The 13,558-nt window shown below is 38.1% G+C and overlaps 1 protein-coding gene across 1 annotated transcript in view; it reads left to right on the top strand.

Moving 5' to 3' along the window:
• Positions 1 to 328: 328 nt before the first annotated feature.
• wnt6b (wingless-type MMTV integration site family, member 6b) overlaps positions 329 to 13,558 on the top strand; it is a 21,106-nt gene continuing 7,876 nt past the window's right edge. The window contains exons 1-2 of the mRNA XM_016454175.1: positions 329 to 565; positions 6,675 to 6,895. Of these exons, the coding sequence (XP_016309661.1) occupies positions 486 to 565; positions 6,675 to 6,895 (301 nt within the window). The 5' untranslated portion in view covers positions 329 to 485. The remainder of the gene's footprint in view (positions 566 to 6,674; positions 6,896 to 13,558) is intronic.

Genomic DNA, 13,558 nt, shown 5'->3' with positions numbered 1-13,558 from the left:
TCTTCTAGACGTCTACCTGTTTGGATCAGGATGAGATCTGGAGCACTCACAGAAGGGCGCGCGCACACAGATTCAGCACATGGCACTCAGATCTACAGTTTTGCGCTTCAAAAGAACAACTGAATATTTTGCATTCCAAACGGAAACTCTTTTTAAAAGTTCTGGCATTTTAGTAGTTCAGGAGGTTTGACCGCATTCCATCAAGCTCAATCTAAGTGCGCTTCTGTCTGGATTTCCTCCCCTCATTTTATCTGGTTTTGCTGGATGAAGATCTCCAAGAAGTAAGAATGAAGATGCTGACCACTTTCCAAGCGGATTTTGCGTTCGTCCGCACCAGATGATGTGCTTCTTGGAAGTTTATTATTCAGGGGTGCTGAATCTCCTCAGAAATTATCAAACTTTGTCCCAGGACAAGCCTCTTTCATCTCTGGACTAGTTCTTCAGCATCAGACCTCATACTTTTGTCCTTCGAAAGGCATCTGACAATGACGATTCCACTTTCCAGAACGCAACTTGCCCTCTTCTTTATCCTGCTTTGTCCAGTCAACATTATCGGGCTCTGGTGGTAAGTAATATCTCAGGCGCGCGCTCAATCGCCTTTGGAAATTCTTGCAAGATCCATATTTAAAGCTCGATCAATGGGATTAGTGGGGAACTTCAGCCTGATAGTTTAGAGATGATCGAATATGAAAAAATGACAACACAGTCCCGGGTTATCACATAATTATTCACTGAAGAAACATCCCTAGGCACTCTTAACAATAAATATTTCTCAGGTTCGGCAAACCCCCTCTTCTTATCATGAAACTTCTTGCTGTATTCCAGAGTGGTTATGGTTCTCTAGAAGCTATAAAAGTTCTTCATGTTGCATGTAGTTTCTTCAGATCGGTATGTTGGTTGCTAGAGTGGTAAAGCAGCATAATACAGATTGTTTTATAAAGAACTAAAGAATGAAAATCTGTGTGTGGAACTTTTGAAAGTTATTTTGCGGCAACAGGCTGTATGTAAAGCATTTCGTTTCTGTTTCACATTTATTGTTTAGCGTGCATATGGTACAGTATTGGAATTACAGGCGTAAAATTAATTTCAATACTATACATCTCAAATATGCCTTATTTACTGCTCACTCTATGAAACTATTCATTTTTTAATATACACGTTCCATTGAGCACTTCTCACAAAATTTATTTTTTTTTTTTATTTAAGAAAAAGAATGAATTATTCACAGTACCCGCATAGATTATATAAAATATTCGAAAGATGGCATTTAAAAAAAGTATTTAGTTAAATAAACTTTAAAATGACTTTCTAAAAAAATACAGGTGAGTTCATTCTAGATAACTTAATACATTTGAAATCTGTAGAGAGAAATTTACTGTTTCCATAAAAGTTGTTGATCATAGATTCCATTATCATGGGTTTACTAAGGGTTAAGCTGTACTCTGTTTCAGAGGTAGACACATTGGGGGTCAGAGTTGGAATTTTAGGTGGACCTCCGGGCTGTGGGTGTCATCATAAACTACTCCTTCCCTTAACACTCTGAAATGCACAAGTTTGACAAGAGGGAGATTGTTTGCTAAACAGAGACAATCCAAAATTACCTTTAACAAGGGTGTTGTTTAGCTAATCAAATTTTCACATTTTCACATTATAAAAGGTCAGCTGCACCTAAAGCTCCCCTCACACTTTTTCTGCACACACTCTCTCTCTCATACACCTGGAGGTCTAAAAAATTTTGCAGAGACAATGATGCTTTCTTTGGGGCACGACGCATGCCATCACAAACTTCTCGTCTGGGGCTGGGCTGTGCCGAGGGTCTCTGACAGACAGCATGCCATTCACATGCTGAGGCTGAGAGGAGATGAAACGGAGGCAGATAAACTGGCTCTCAGGACTCTGATTGTGCTCTGATCTGCGGGGCTGAGAGCTGAGTGCTTGAGGAAGCGATGGGAAGCCTCACCTCTTCTGGAGTCTCCGGGGTCATGTGCTGGCGGCCCGCCAGGAGTCTGTCGGACAGGTGTGCCTGTGCACACGAGATACCCTCTCGCTTTTATGTGTGTGTGTGTGTGTGTGTGTGTGTGTGTGTGTGTGAATACACTCTCAGTCAACATTTAAATTTAAATGCCCATGTGTGACCCAATCTGTGAGCACACTTACCTTATTCTATTAAAGCAGTGGTTCTCAACCTTTTTGACTTGAAGGCCTCCATTATCCAATTCAATATTCAAAAGCCCCTCATATAATATTTTCTTTGTAATGTTCTACTTTAATAATGACAAAGCTACTTGTTTACAAACTTTTTATTAACAGAAATTGGGAATGTCAGTATGTTAAATTAATTATCCATAATCATTTTTGTTCCAGAATTTTTTAAGAACTATCTTCTTTAATAGAACAATAGGTTGCAATAACAATATTAATTCAATGTTGCAATGAAATAGGGGATTTTTAATACAATTTATATTTAGTTAATAAAAATGGTTTATTTAGCTTACACCTCAATTTTATGTGTATTTTAGCATTTTAATTAAATGACAATATTTTAATGTAATATTTTTTATTTTAGTTCAAATAATTTTCCTGCTCCCCTGGTTGAGGACCACTGTGTTAAAAGGGACAGGTCATCCAAAAATTACAATTCTGTCATTATTTACTTACTCTCATGTAGTTTTAAGCATGTATAACTTTATTTCTTCTGCGGAAACAATAAAGACGAACTGTTCTTTTTCCGTACAGCGAAAGTCAATGGGGTCCAAAAAAAAACAACACTGGCCCATGTTGGTTTTCATTGTATGGACAAAAAAAAGATTTTTCAAAGCATCTGCATTGTACAGAAAAATAAAGACTGTTTAGAATGACATTAGGGTAAATAAATGACAACAGACTCGTAATTGTTTGTCCACTCACAGGTCTCCTATTGGACCTAACCAATGTATATTAGTGTGTCCCAGACTGTACAGTCTCCTCTCCAATGTTGAATTTGGGAGAAGCGAATCTCATTTGGAGAATGGGGAGATAGCCAATCAAGCGGCCTTGAGAGATGGAACAGATAACGATTAGATGACAGCTGCTTGGCCCGTTTGGCACACGTACAGTGTTTCACCTCAAGCATGCGTCTGCTGTTCTCTCGTACTTTGGGTCTGTCCCCAGGGCCGCATGCCTTTAGCCCCAACAGCAGGGGGCTAAAATACCATACTTTTACAAATTCTTTCGTTATTTAAAAAATGTTGCTTTAATTATCTAAAACAAAACGGATGTTTTGGAAAGTGCTACGCCACGTTTTTGTGCCATCTAGAAGTAAAAATAAGCTTACTGGTAAACAGTAAACAGTCACAAATTAAGCTACAACAGAACAAAGATCATAAAAAACGGCCTACTTGAAAAGCACTGAATAATAAATATATTGTATTAAGAAAATGTGCAAATAGACTGAATAGTCTCCACTGTATAAATGGGGCGTGGTGGCTTTGGCGATCGGCGCTCCAGTCAATCTACTCCATAGCCAATCACGGGCCCCCTCCTTGCTCGGGCCCCGGGGCTTCATCCCCGCCTAGGCCAATGGTTAAAACGGCCCTGTCTGTCCCATCTGCGTGTGACAGACAGCGTCGTAGTGATGGAGTTGCGCAGCGCCATGGTTCCACTTGCATGATTTAGAGGCGCGCTCCAAGAGGAGATTATGCCATGGCTCTGCGCCACGCGCCACAGAAGTGAACCCAAGCCACTCTGTGCAGTTCCAGCCCTGTCGTGACTGACTTCATATCCAGCATTCTTGGGGGATTAAGTAGGGATGAATTTCGCTCTTTCACAAAGTGAAAAAAGAAGAGACTTATCTGTAACCATGCAATTCATAATGTAACCTGAGGTCTCAGCAGGCGCAGAGGACGACAGGTCTACGAAAAGATAAATGTGAATGTGTATGTTTGCACTGATTATTTGGATAACTTAATCACAGTTCCCCCCTCCGTTTCCCCCTCTGCATTATCTCTCTCATACATCACAGTGTGGCTGTTTTTGGATATTCCTGATTGCATCTTTTTCCATGTTATGATTAGGCCCCATCTCGTGCTTATCACATCCAGGAGTCTCACCAGATAAAGGGCAAGCAGGAAAGAGTGGCTTCGAAGCCGTGAGGATAACGGTCGGTCTAGGACTTGTGGTCTTCCTCTGCCAAATGCCATTCTTATTCCCCGATTAAAGTCCTAATGTGAATCACTGTATGAGAAATGGCAGAAGTGATCTTAGAATAGTCATCATCATGTCCAGATTGACTCTTTCTGCAGGCATGTTCCTTTGTCTTTTGTTATGTCTTTGGTCGTGGCTGGTTTCGATTAGAGCCAAGGAAGGGATGGTTCATCAGACGTAGACGAATATCTTCATCTCTGTATCACCCAAGCCATAATGTGACCACATATGCAACCCAGGGTCGCTTTTGTGATATTCAAGCTTTCCTTTAAAAGCCAGCGCTTTGCCTAGCCCCTTTTGACAGTGAAACAGGACTTGGAAAGAGAGAGTCGCTCCAACACTGTCTGCTCTTTTACGAGTCTACACCTCCTGCTGTAAAATGTGGTTCCATTATTTGAGCAGTGATCCTGGCGCTGAGAAGCTCACAGGTTTGTAGATAATCAGAGGCTACAGAGGAGAACATTGTATCTGCACATTATTATCACGCAGGGGTGTGTGCGTCATAGATCAAGATCTGTGAGAGATACTAATAGAGGCTTCATTACATGCCTGTCCATTCAGCAATATGGAAACCTTGACACTGGCCACAGACTTTTCCTGGTGGGGCGCTAGACTGTCAAAATTAAATTGAAATCAAACTTAGATTCAAAAATTTTGAAGAGAAAAATTGTCAGACTGTCATAATAAAATTAATGTGATCAAGTGCTTTGCCAATAAATAATAACAAAAGATGAAAAAGAAATCTGGAGTCACGGAGGGTTTAAACATGGGTTACTGTGATCAAAACAATGCATCACATATTCCTCCTAACAAGATCAACATTTTATTTCTATTTTTAAGGAGATTAATAGAGATTTATTTGGTGTTTGTTGTTCACTTTCTGCTGCCTTTACAATAGGCTGAGATACAATACTGTGCTTGTTAACAATATCATAAATTACCAGGTATATTTGATAAATAAATATTGCTTTACAGTAGTGCTATGCATAATACGCTCTGATGTTTAGCATTAACATCTCTTGCCATTTTTTTTACTGTAGGCAGGGTCCAAAATGAACACTCTTCAGGTGCCGAATGAGAGTAAAATTTAACATTGGCGAGCATGTGCCAATTGGCCTGTAATTTTATTAGGAACTGCAACATAATACATGGTTAAAGTCAAACTGTAAAAACAATAGTCTGACCTTTACTGATTTGAGAGACGTGTGATTCAGAAGAAAGACTACAAACTGTCTACTTATTTTACCTCAGTGGAACACTGACCATCAAAAATTTAATGTTTATAGGTTTATTGTGCTCCATGTGGCCAGACATATGTGGAATATTCCTCACATTTGACCGCTAAAACAAATATGAGCATTTGAAATTAGAGAAACAGGGAATGTCTGATGTGATGCTAGTGAGAGAAAAAAAAGAGAGAAAAAAATGAATTCCTTTGTCATTTGGAGAAAAATATATTTTAATCAAATTAAAAAAATATTTAAATGAGTTAAACTTGAGTAAAATAAATGTAGTATATAAAATGTAATTTTTAATGTGTAATGAAATGAATCCCTGAAGTGCCCTTTAGTAAATGTAAGCATATATCACAGCAAAACACACTTGTGCTGCTCTGTGTCCAAAGACTGTTGAATGGTCGTATGTAAATGAAATATTAGGCCTATCAAGATGGGATGCATCACTTGTAAAGCCTGTTATCTCCCCTCTCATATTTCTTATCAGACCGCCATGGAAGGCGACTGGCAAGAGTGTCGGTTTGACTTTTTAAAACAAACTCGCACGGCAGATGAATGTTATTAGTCTGAAAGATTAGCCTTGACAGGGGTGAATGAAAAGCAATGAGGTATTCGCACAGAGCCCTGCTCCCCCATACGGCAACGTAATGATAAAAACCGACTTCAGCTGCACGGATCACAAGACGCTGAACTCCACTCCAATACGGCGAGAGTTATTAAAAAGAAAGAACCGGAGGATTGTGCCGTTCTCACATTACGTCATAGCGACTGTCACGGGAAGCTCTGGCAGCGCGCTCAACACTTTGGACCTGAGGCCTCTTCTCCCATTAGCAGTTGAAATAAACAATTGATTCAAGTGTAAACACACGTCTGTCATCACTTTTGATAAAACCCAGCAATTAAGATGCAGCTTTTTTGCTTTAAATGTTATCTGTTTATGTTCAAAGGGGTAATTCGATTACCGCTGACATTATAGTGTGTCTGACTCTAGTAGTTGTCTTTTTTCTGTATATTTTCTTTGTCATCTGCAAGGAACAATGAGTACGCCTAAAAACCAAGAAAAGCTCTAAACGAATGAGGATTGGCTCAGACCTTAATGTGAACCTTGCGGTAAAGCAACAGAACATTAAATTTATAATGCTCTACATCATTTAAAGTGGTTTGTGTGTCGTGTGGTTTGAGAAGATAACCGCACTTTATCTTGTGAAACCTTGTGTAGTTCAGATGAGTCATCTGATGAAGTTTTGTTCATTTCAGGGCAGTGGGGAGTCCCTTGGTCATGGACCCGAACAGCATCTGTAGGAAGACCAAACGTCTGGCGGGCAAGCAGGCCGAACTGTGCCAGACCCAGCCGGAGATTGTCAACGAAGTGGCCAAGGGCGCCAAGCTGGGCGTGCGCGAATGCCAATACCAGTTCCGCTTTCGACGCTGGAACTGTACCAGCCAGAACAAGTACTTTGGCAAAATCCTCCAGCAAGGTGAGCATGTGTCCTAATGGAGTTAATCAATCTTTGTCTCGGTTATGGGTCAGCGACGTCTTTCTGAGGCCATGAACTCTGGCCCTGAGACCTAGAGACCTGTGCCTCATTTCAGCATGTTTGATCCAAGTTCAAGAGAGAACAAGGACAGCTGTTGTGTCCGGTTTACCTCAGTGCCTTTCTTCTGTGTTAAATTGCTCTCTAAAAACGATCCCCAAATTGCATAATCATTGATCCGCCACATTTTTCAGCCCTTTGAAGAGTTATAAACTAACATAGCCTCTACAATTATTAGGCCGTCCACAGGGTTCAACCCCTCCCTTCTCACGTTGGATTTACCTTGTTCAGTTGAGGCAATTATTCTGTCTCACAACAGCGGTGTTGATGCTAAGATGTCTGTCATTATCTAATATTATGGAAACATTTTTATTTATATTTTTTTTGTAATCCGATCAAGAGGTGGTTTGATACATAATAGGCAAGACTCAGCCTAGTGTAAATGCATCTTGTAGTTTAGGCCACAGTTTACTTTGGTAACGCTTTATTTTGACAGTCCACATTCTACTAACTATAAGAAACTTTGCAAGTACATGTGAACTTATACTACCAACCCTAACCTAACAGTCTATCTTTTTTGGCTTCCGATGAGTATACAAGAGCAAATCACTAAAGGATATGTCGGTAGTGAATTTGATGATCACCTTTTCTGTTTGTAAACAGTCTAATTGGTTGTCACCAGTAGAGGGCGCTACTTTGGCTGAACATAGTCTGCCCTCAGCCAGCAGGGTATGAGATTAAGATGGTCAGTACAATTTTTTGCCTCATTTCACATGAGATTTCTCTTTAGACATGCCCATATCGCAGTGATGTAGAGAGATGCAGGCTTGTCATATCCAGGTCTGGAGCTGAGAGTTCACGATTTGGCCTCTAGTGTGGACGTGTTCACACACGGATTGCAACATGATTCCTCTGTCTGCATCAGCCCATCTTAGACTGAGCACTGGAGACTGCCTCACAAAATGGAAATTAATCATAAATTCCTCTGTGTCTATAAGTGAGGCTTAAGTGCTCTTCTGTTTTCATGCATTTACCACAATTACCGTGAGACTTGGCTCTAATGACCACGTGTCAGAGCTGAGATCTCTGCTAAGGCAGGTTCACTTCCTGCACCGAGTGATAGGGTTGTACAAAGTGTCTCACATATTTCTTCCATTGCTAAATAACTGGGGGCTATTTTCTTCCCCTATTCAAACATGTAAACCAGAGCTTGTTTTCTTGGCCCAAGGGAGCAGCCTCCTAATGCCAGAATTTGCTGAAAATGCTGCCGGCTGCTCTTACATGTTGTCTCTGAGGTTGTAATGAACTCGTTAAAATTGCTCAGAGACAATATGCGGTTCCAATTAGAAACCCAAGAAATGATAAGGACGCCGTGTGTGCGTAATTTGCCCTGTCACCTCAGGAATGTGCCTCATTATTTTTGCTGTCAAGACCTCTTGTTCCTGTCTGTGTCAATAAATGTGTTTGGTATCGTGCATTTTCTGATGCACAGAGGTTGATGACGTTTTACTTCAGGTTCAAGTCTCAGAATGAGAACAAGCATGCTCCTTCCTATACTCACATTCAAATTAAAATCTTATTAAATTATATTTGTATTTATCCCTGTCACCTCAGGAATGTGCCTCATTATTTTTGCTGTCAAGACCTCTTGTTCCTGTCTGTGTCAATAAATGTGTTTGGTATCGTGCATTTTCTGATGCACAGAGGTTGATGACGTTTTACTTCAGGTTCAAGTCTCAGAATGAGAACAAGCATGCTCCTATACTCACATTCAAATTAAAATCTTATTAAATTATATTTTTATTTATGCCATAAATGGTAAGAGAGAGGCAGGTGCTTTTACTTTTTTCATTTATTAAACATATATATAAAATTAAGCTTTTGGCACTCAATATATTCAATATACACTACCTTTCAAAACTTTGGGACTGGGAAGATTTTTTTATGTATTTGAAAGACTCTTATGCATACAAAGGCTGCATATATATGATAAAGTAAAAACAGTAATATATTAATTTAAAAGTAATATAGTACTATCAGTAATATTCAAAATTCTTACAAAATAGCTGTTGTCTATTTTATATATATATTTTAAAATATAATTTAATCATAGGATGGCAAAGCTGAATTTTCAGAAGCCATTACTGCAGTCTTCAGTGTCACATGAACCTTCAAATATTATTTTGATATGCTAATTTGGTGCTCAAGAAAATGTATTATCAATATTGAAAACAATTGTGCTCCTTAATATTATTGTGGAAATCGTTTTTGTGGAATTGTTTTTCAGAATATGTGATGAACTGATGAACAGAAAGCTCTTCCATTCTTCAAATAAATTTAATGCATCCTTGCTAAATAACAGTATTATTTTCTTTTGTATGGTAGTGTATATAACAATAGGCTAAAATGTCTTTGTCTCACTCTTATATGAAGTATAATAAGTCAAAAAGCGTTTCTTTCTTTGGTCACATCTTATCTAGCATAGGACAACAAGTGTGCCAGAAGTGCCATATAGTAGGTGCATGATCCCCCTGGTATTCTGTAATGGGACTCAGAGTTTCTCTCGAATTTTACTATCAGAAATAACATCCTTGCTTCAACACATTGGCCATTTGTTCAGCAGATGTGTTTGGCATCTTCAGTATTCTGATAGTTGTGATCGTGAACTCACATTTGAACTCGTAAGCTTGTGTGCATTTGAAAAAAAAAAAGAGCAGGGGATAGAGAGAGAAAGAGAAAAGATAAAAAGGTAAGCTTATATCAGAAAACAATTCAACAGTACATCTCCAAGCCCGGAGGCAGACCATTTTTGCAAGCATTAAGACTATAAACACTCCTTTTTTCTATATAATCCCATTTCAAACCCCTAATGCATGCTACAAACCAAAGCACATAACACACATGGCATTCTTCAGTCCTATTCAAGTACGTTTTATTTCAAACCCCACTGTTGGAACAGGTCAGAGGCCAGTGAACTCAGCATGAAGGACTGCATGAATATGTGTTATCATTTAAAGGGACAGCCAGTCCTGTTGTAATGGATCCCTTGTGCACACAAGAGTTTTGGACATATTTGAGAGTTGAGACAGTCCATTTGACGTCAGAGCTCACTTCAGTTTGTTAGTTTGAAAGCGAATTTTCAAACTCTGAATCTGATTTTCTAAGTCCACTTAAAAACGGTGGCATAGGTTACGCTTCAGGACCCTGGTATAGTTTGCAGTTGGTATTAATGCATCATTTACTTATTGTGTTTATGCTCCACGTTCTGGTTTAGACCACGAAATTGAGGTCAGTTGATAAAAGTGGATCCCAGGTATGCAACAAGAGCTGCGCAGCGTTAGAGATTGTCCCTCGCTGCATGCAGGCAGCACATGGTGGCAAAATCAATCAATCAAAATGATTCCCACCCGTCAGCACTGGTGGAGCCGCTGGAGGGGCCCTGCCTTCTCATCTCTTTTCATCCTGCAGCCCCATGCTTCATTGACTCAAAGATTGAGTATTAAAAAAATATTAGCTAATTCTCACAGAAGACCCTTCTGGCATTAAGTTCTCTCTCTCTTTTCTAGGCAGGCCTGGGCATAGACAGCTGCACAAAATTTGTTTGGAATTTGTGTCTTGGAGGAAAAAATAAGAGAGGGAGGTGAAATCAAGAGACTTTTTACCCTCTGTCTGTCATGACAACATCCGTCTTATGAATGTATTGGATTAAATTATTGTGTATCCAGATGGGCGAATTTTGTCTTTGTAGTAGTTCAACTGTTGGATGTTACACTGTTTACAAAATATAGTTTGATCATGATATGTCTGACTTTCAAAAATGCTGAGGTAATAGAAGGGTTCCCATGGGGTTGGAAACTCGGGAAATACCAGGATTTTTATTTATTTATTTTTTTAACCTTCTAGGTCTGGAAAAGTCATGAAAATTAGTATGTTTTATTTCCATTTTTTTTTTTAAAGTAATGGTAATTTTAATAATGATTATAAGCAGTCTGGATTTTCTCAGTTCTAAAATATTTAATTAAATAGTTATTTTAGAATAAATCTTACCCACAAGCCAGCATGATGACACCAGTCTGTGTTTTGGGGGTCTTAAAGGGATAGTTCACCCAAAAATGAAAATTCTGTCATAATATTACTCACCCTCAATTCCTTCCAAACTCGTAAGACCTTCGTTTATCTTCAGAACACAAATTAAGATATTTTTGATTAAATCCGAGAGCTTTCTGACCCTGCATAGACAGCAATGTAACTACCATGTAAAGACCCAGAAAGGTAGTAAGGACATCATTAAAATAGTCCACAGTTCACCGTCATGACCATGCTAATATAAAAATGAGGATAAACATGAAAGTAACAGCAGACTAATGGCTATGTGTAATGATACATTGACATAGAACTTGCAGTTCAGTAAGTGAGTCACATATTGATTCAGTGGCCATTCTGATGGATTCTTTTCATCATTCATCATGTGGATTCATCAGACTCATTCATCGCCCGTTGGTAAGAATCCTTTGTATGTGAATTGAGCTATACAGGTTGCCCGCATGTTTGTTGTTGCTTAGGCCTACAGCACATGAGCAGTACCGACACTAAAATACACTGCAGGAAACACTGCTGTAATCGGTGATACATGCTGCATCACATCTGTGCCAGTTATGCCATCAACAAACTGGTTAATTGAACATGAAAATGTATGTTTTTCATATTTCTGACATTGTATGAACATGGTCTCACCATTCTTACATGACCCAAGAGTGGCTCACGATCCAGAGTTTAAAAACTGATGGTCTAAAATACCTGGAGGAAGCTCCATAATGGTGAGGACATCTACTAGCAGGAGCTAATGGGACCATGCTAACACCTTGATCTATATGTTGCGATACAACAGAAGTAGTGGAAGATCTTTCTTCTGTATTGTGATGTACATACTGAAAAAAAAACTTGAGGCGGGGACTTGGTTCTATCAGTCAGTTGTTGATTTTGATGTAGCATTTTCACTCAGAAGTGTGCAACAGATGAACGTGAGCTTGGAGGGTCTAAGGGTTTAAGAGTTTAAGTTGACTAAATAGTTTGAGAAGTTCTGCATATGTCAACCAATACAGTGCAATATATACAGTATAATCGCATATCAAATACAGTATATACAGTATATAATATATACATAGGTTAATTGTTCACACCAATATCTATAACATGTATTTAGAAAATAGATGTGAATTTCCATTTCATGTCGACTTTAAATATCACATACTGTATATACGTTCTGACTGGCTATGATTTTACCACATGGCAAAATGTCTTTACTGTATTGTAGACACTTTTGTGATTTATGATCCCTGTTCATTTGTAGGCATTATGTAATTGAAATTATTCTTAAATATCGGCATGCATCAAAAAATATAAATTACTAATTGAAAATAGTGATTCCTGCCACACACATGCAGGTGGTTCATGACATCCTGAACTGAAACCAGATACCGCACTGTGTAGTAATGCACAACAGACCTGCAAAACATGCCAACAGGGTTATGTGGGGTTTATATATCTGTTTTTTTTATTTTATTTACAGTTTATAATAGTATTTTCGGTTACTAGAATCACTTATTACAAAAAGTGCATATCCAGTAAAATAATATGCTTAAATCTACTAGTGAAATACGGCATTGTGGAAACATTGTGGAATATTTTAGCATTATATAATTATATTAATATTATAGTATTATATAATTTAGTATTATATATAGTAGTAGTTTTTTAGTATCAATAAATTTACAACGCACTTAACACTTAAATATAAACAAGAGTTTGGATAGACAGCTGTCTCTATTGTGCTTTTTGGAAGCAAAAATATTGGAAAGACAATAGACAAGTGTATGTCATGAATGAATGATTTGGAGAGATCATTTGTAAATGTTATATATTAAATATTATGCTCTCTGTTGCTCAAATGGACTTGCCTCATATCAGAGCAAATATTGCTTTTCCCCCTCTCAGGTTAACAAATTTTTTTTTTGCATAGACATAAATGCAAGCTGCCGCAAATATTGTTTGTGTGATTTTGCATAAAATTCTGCCATCGTGAAATCCTAGAGGGACTGCTATATACATATATACACTACCGTTCAAAAGTTTGGGATCAGTAAGACTTGTAATGTTTTTAAAGAAGTCTCTTATGCTCATCAAGGCTGCATTTATTTGATCAAAAATACAGAAAAAAACAGTAATCTTGCAAAATGTTATTACGATATAAAATAATGGTTTCTATTTTAATATCCTTTTTAAATATAATTTATTTCTGTGATGCAAAGCTGAATTTCCATCAGACATTACTCCAGTATAAAGTGTCACATGATCCTTAAGAAATCATTCTAATATGCTGATTTATTATCAGTGCTGGAAACTGTTGTGCTGCTTAATATTTTTTTGGAACCTGTGATGTAATGATTTTGAATAAATGCTGTTCTTATTTATTCATCAAAGAATCCTGAAAAAAGTATCGCAGTTTCCAAAAAAGTATTTGGCAGCACTACTGTTGCCAACATTGATAATTCTAATAATAAATCAGCATATTAGAATGATTTCTTAAGGATCATGTGACACTTTATA

This window comes from Sinocyclocheilus anshuiensis, unplaced genomic scaffold (assembly GCF_001515605.1).
Source record: "Sinocyclocheilus anshuiensis isolate Anshui unplaced genomic scaffold, SAMN03320099.WGS_v1.1 scaffold976, whole genome shotgun sequence".
In the NCBI taxonomy this organism is placed as follows: domain Eukaryota; kingdom Metazoa; phylum Chordata; class Actinopteri; order Cypriniformes; family Cyprinidae; genus Sinocyclocheilus; species Sinocyclocheilus anshuiensis.
The sequence above is the reverse complement of the archived record's forward strand: the minus strand, read 5'-3'. Positions and strand labels throughout refer to the sequence as shown.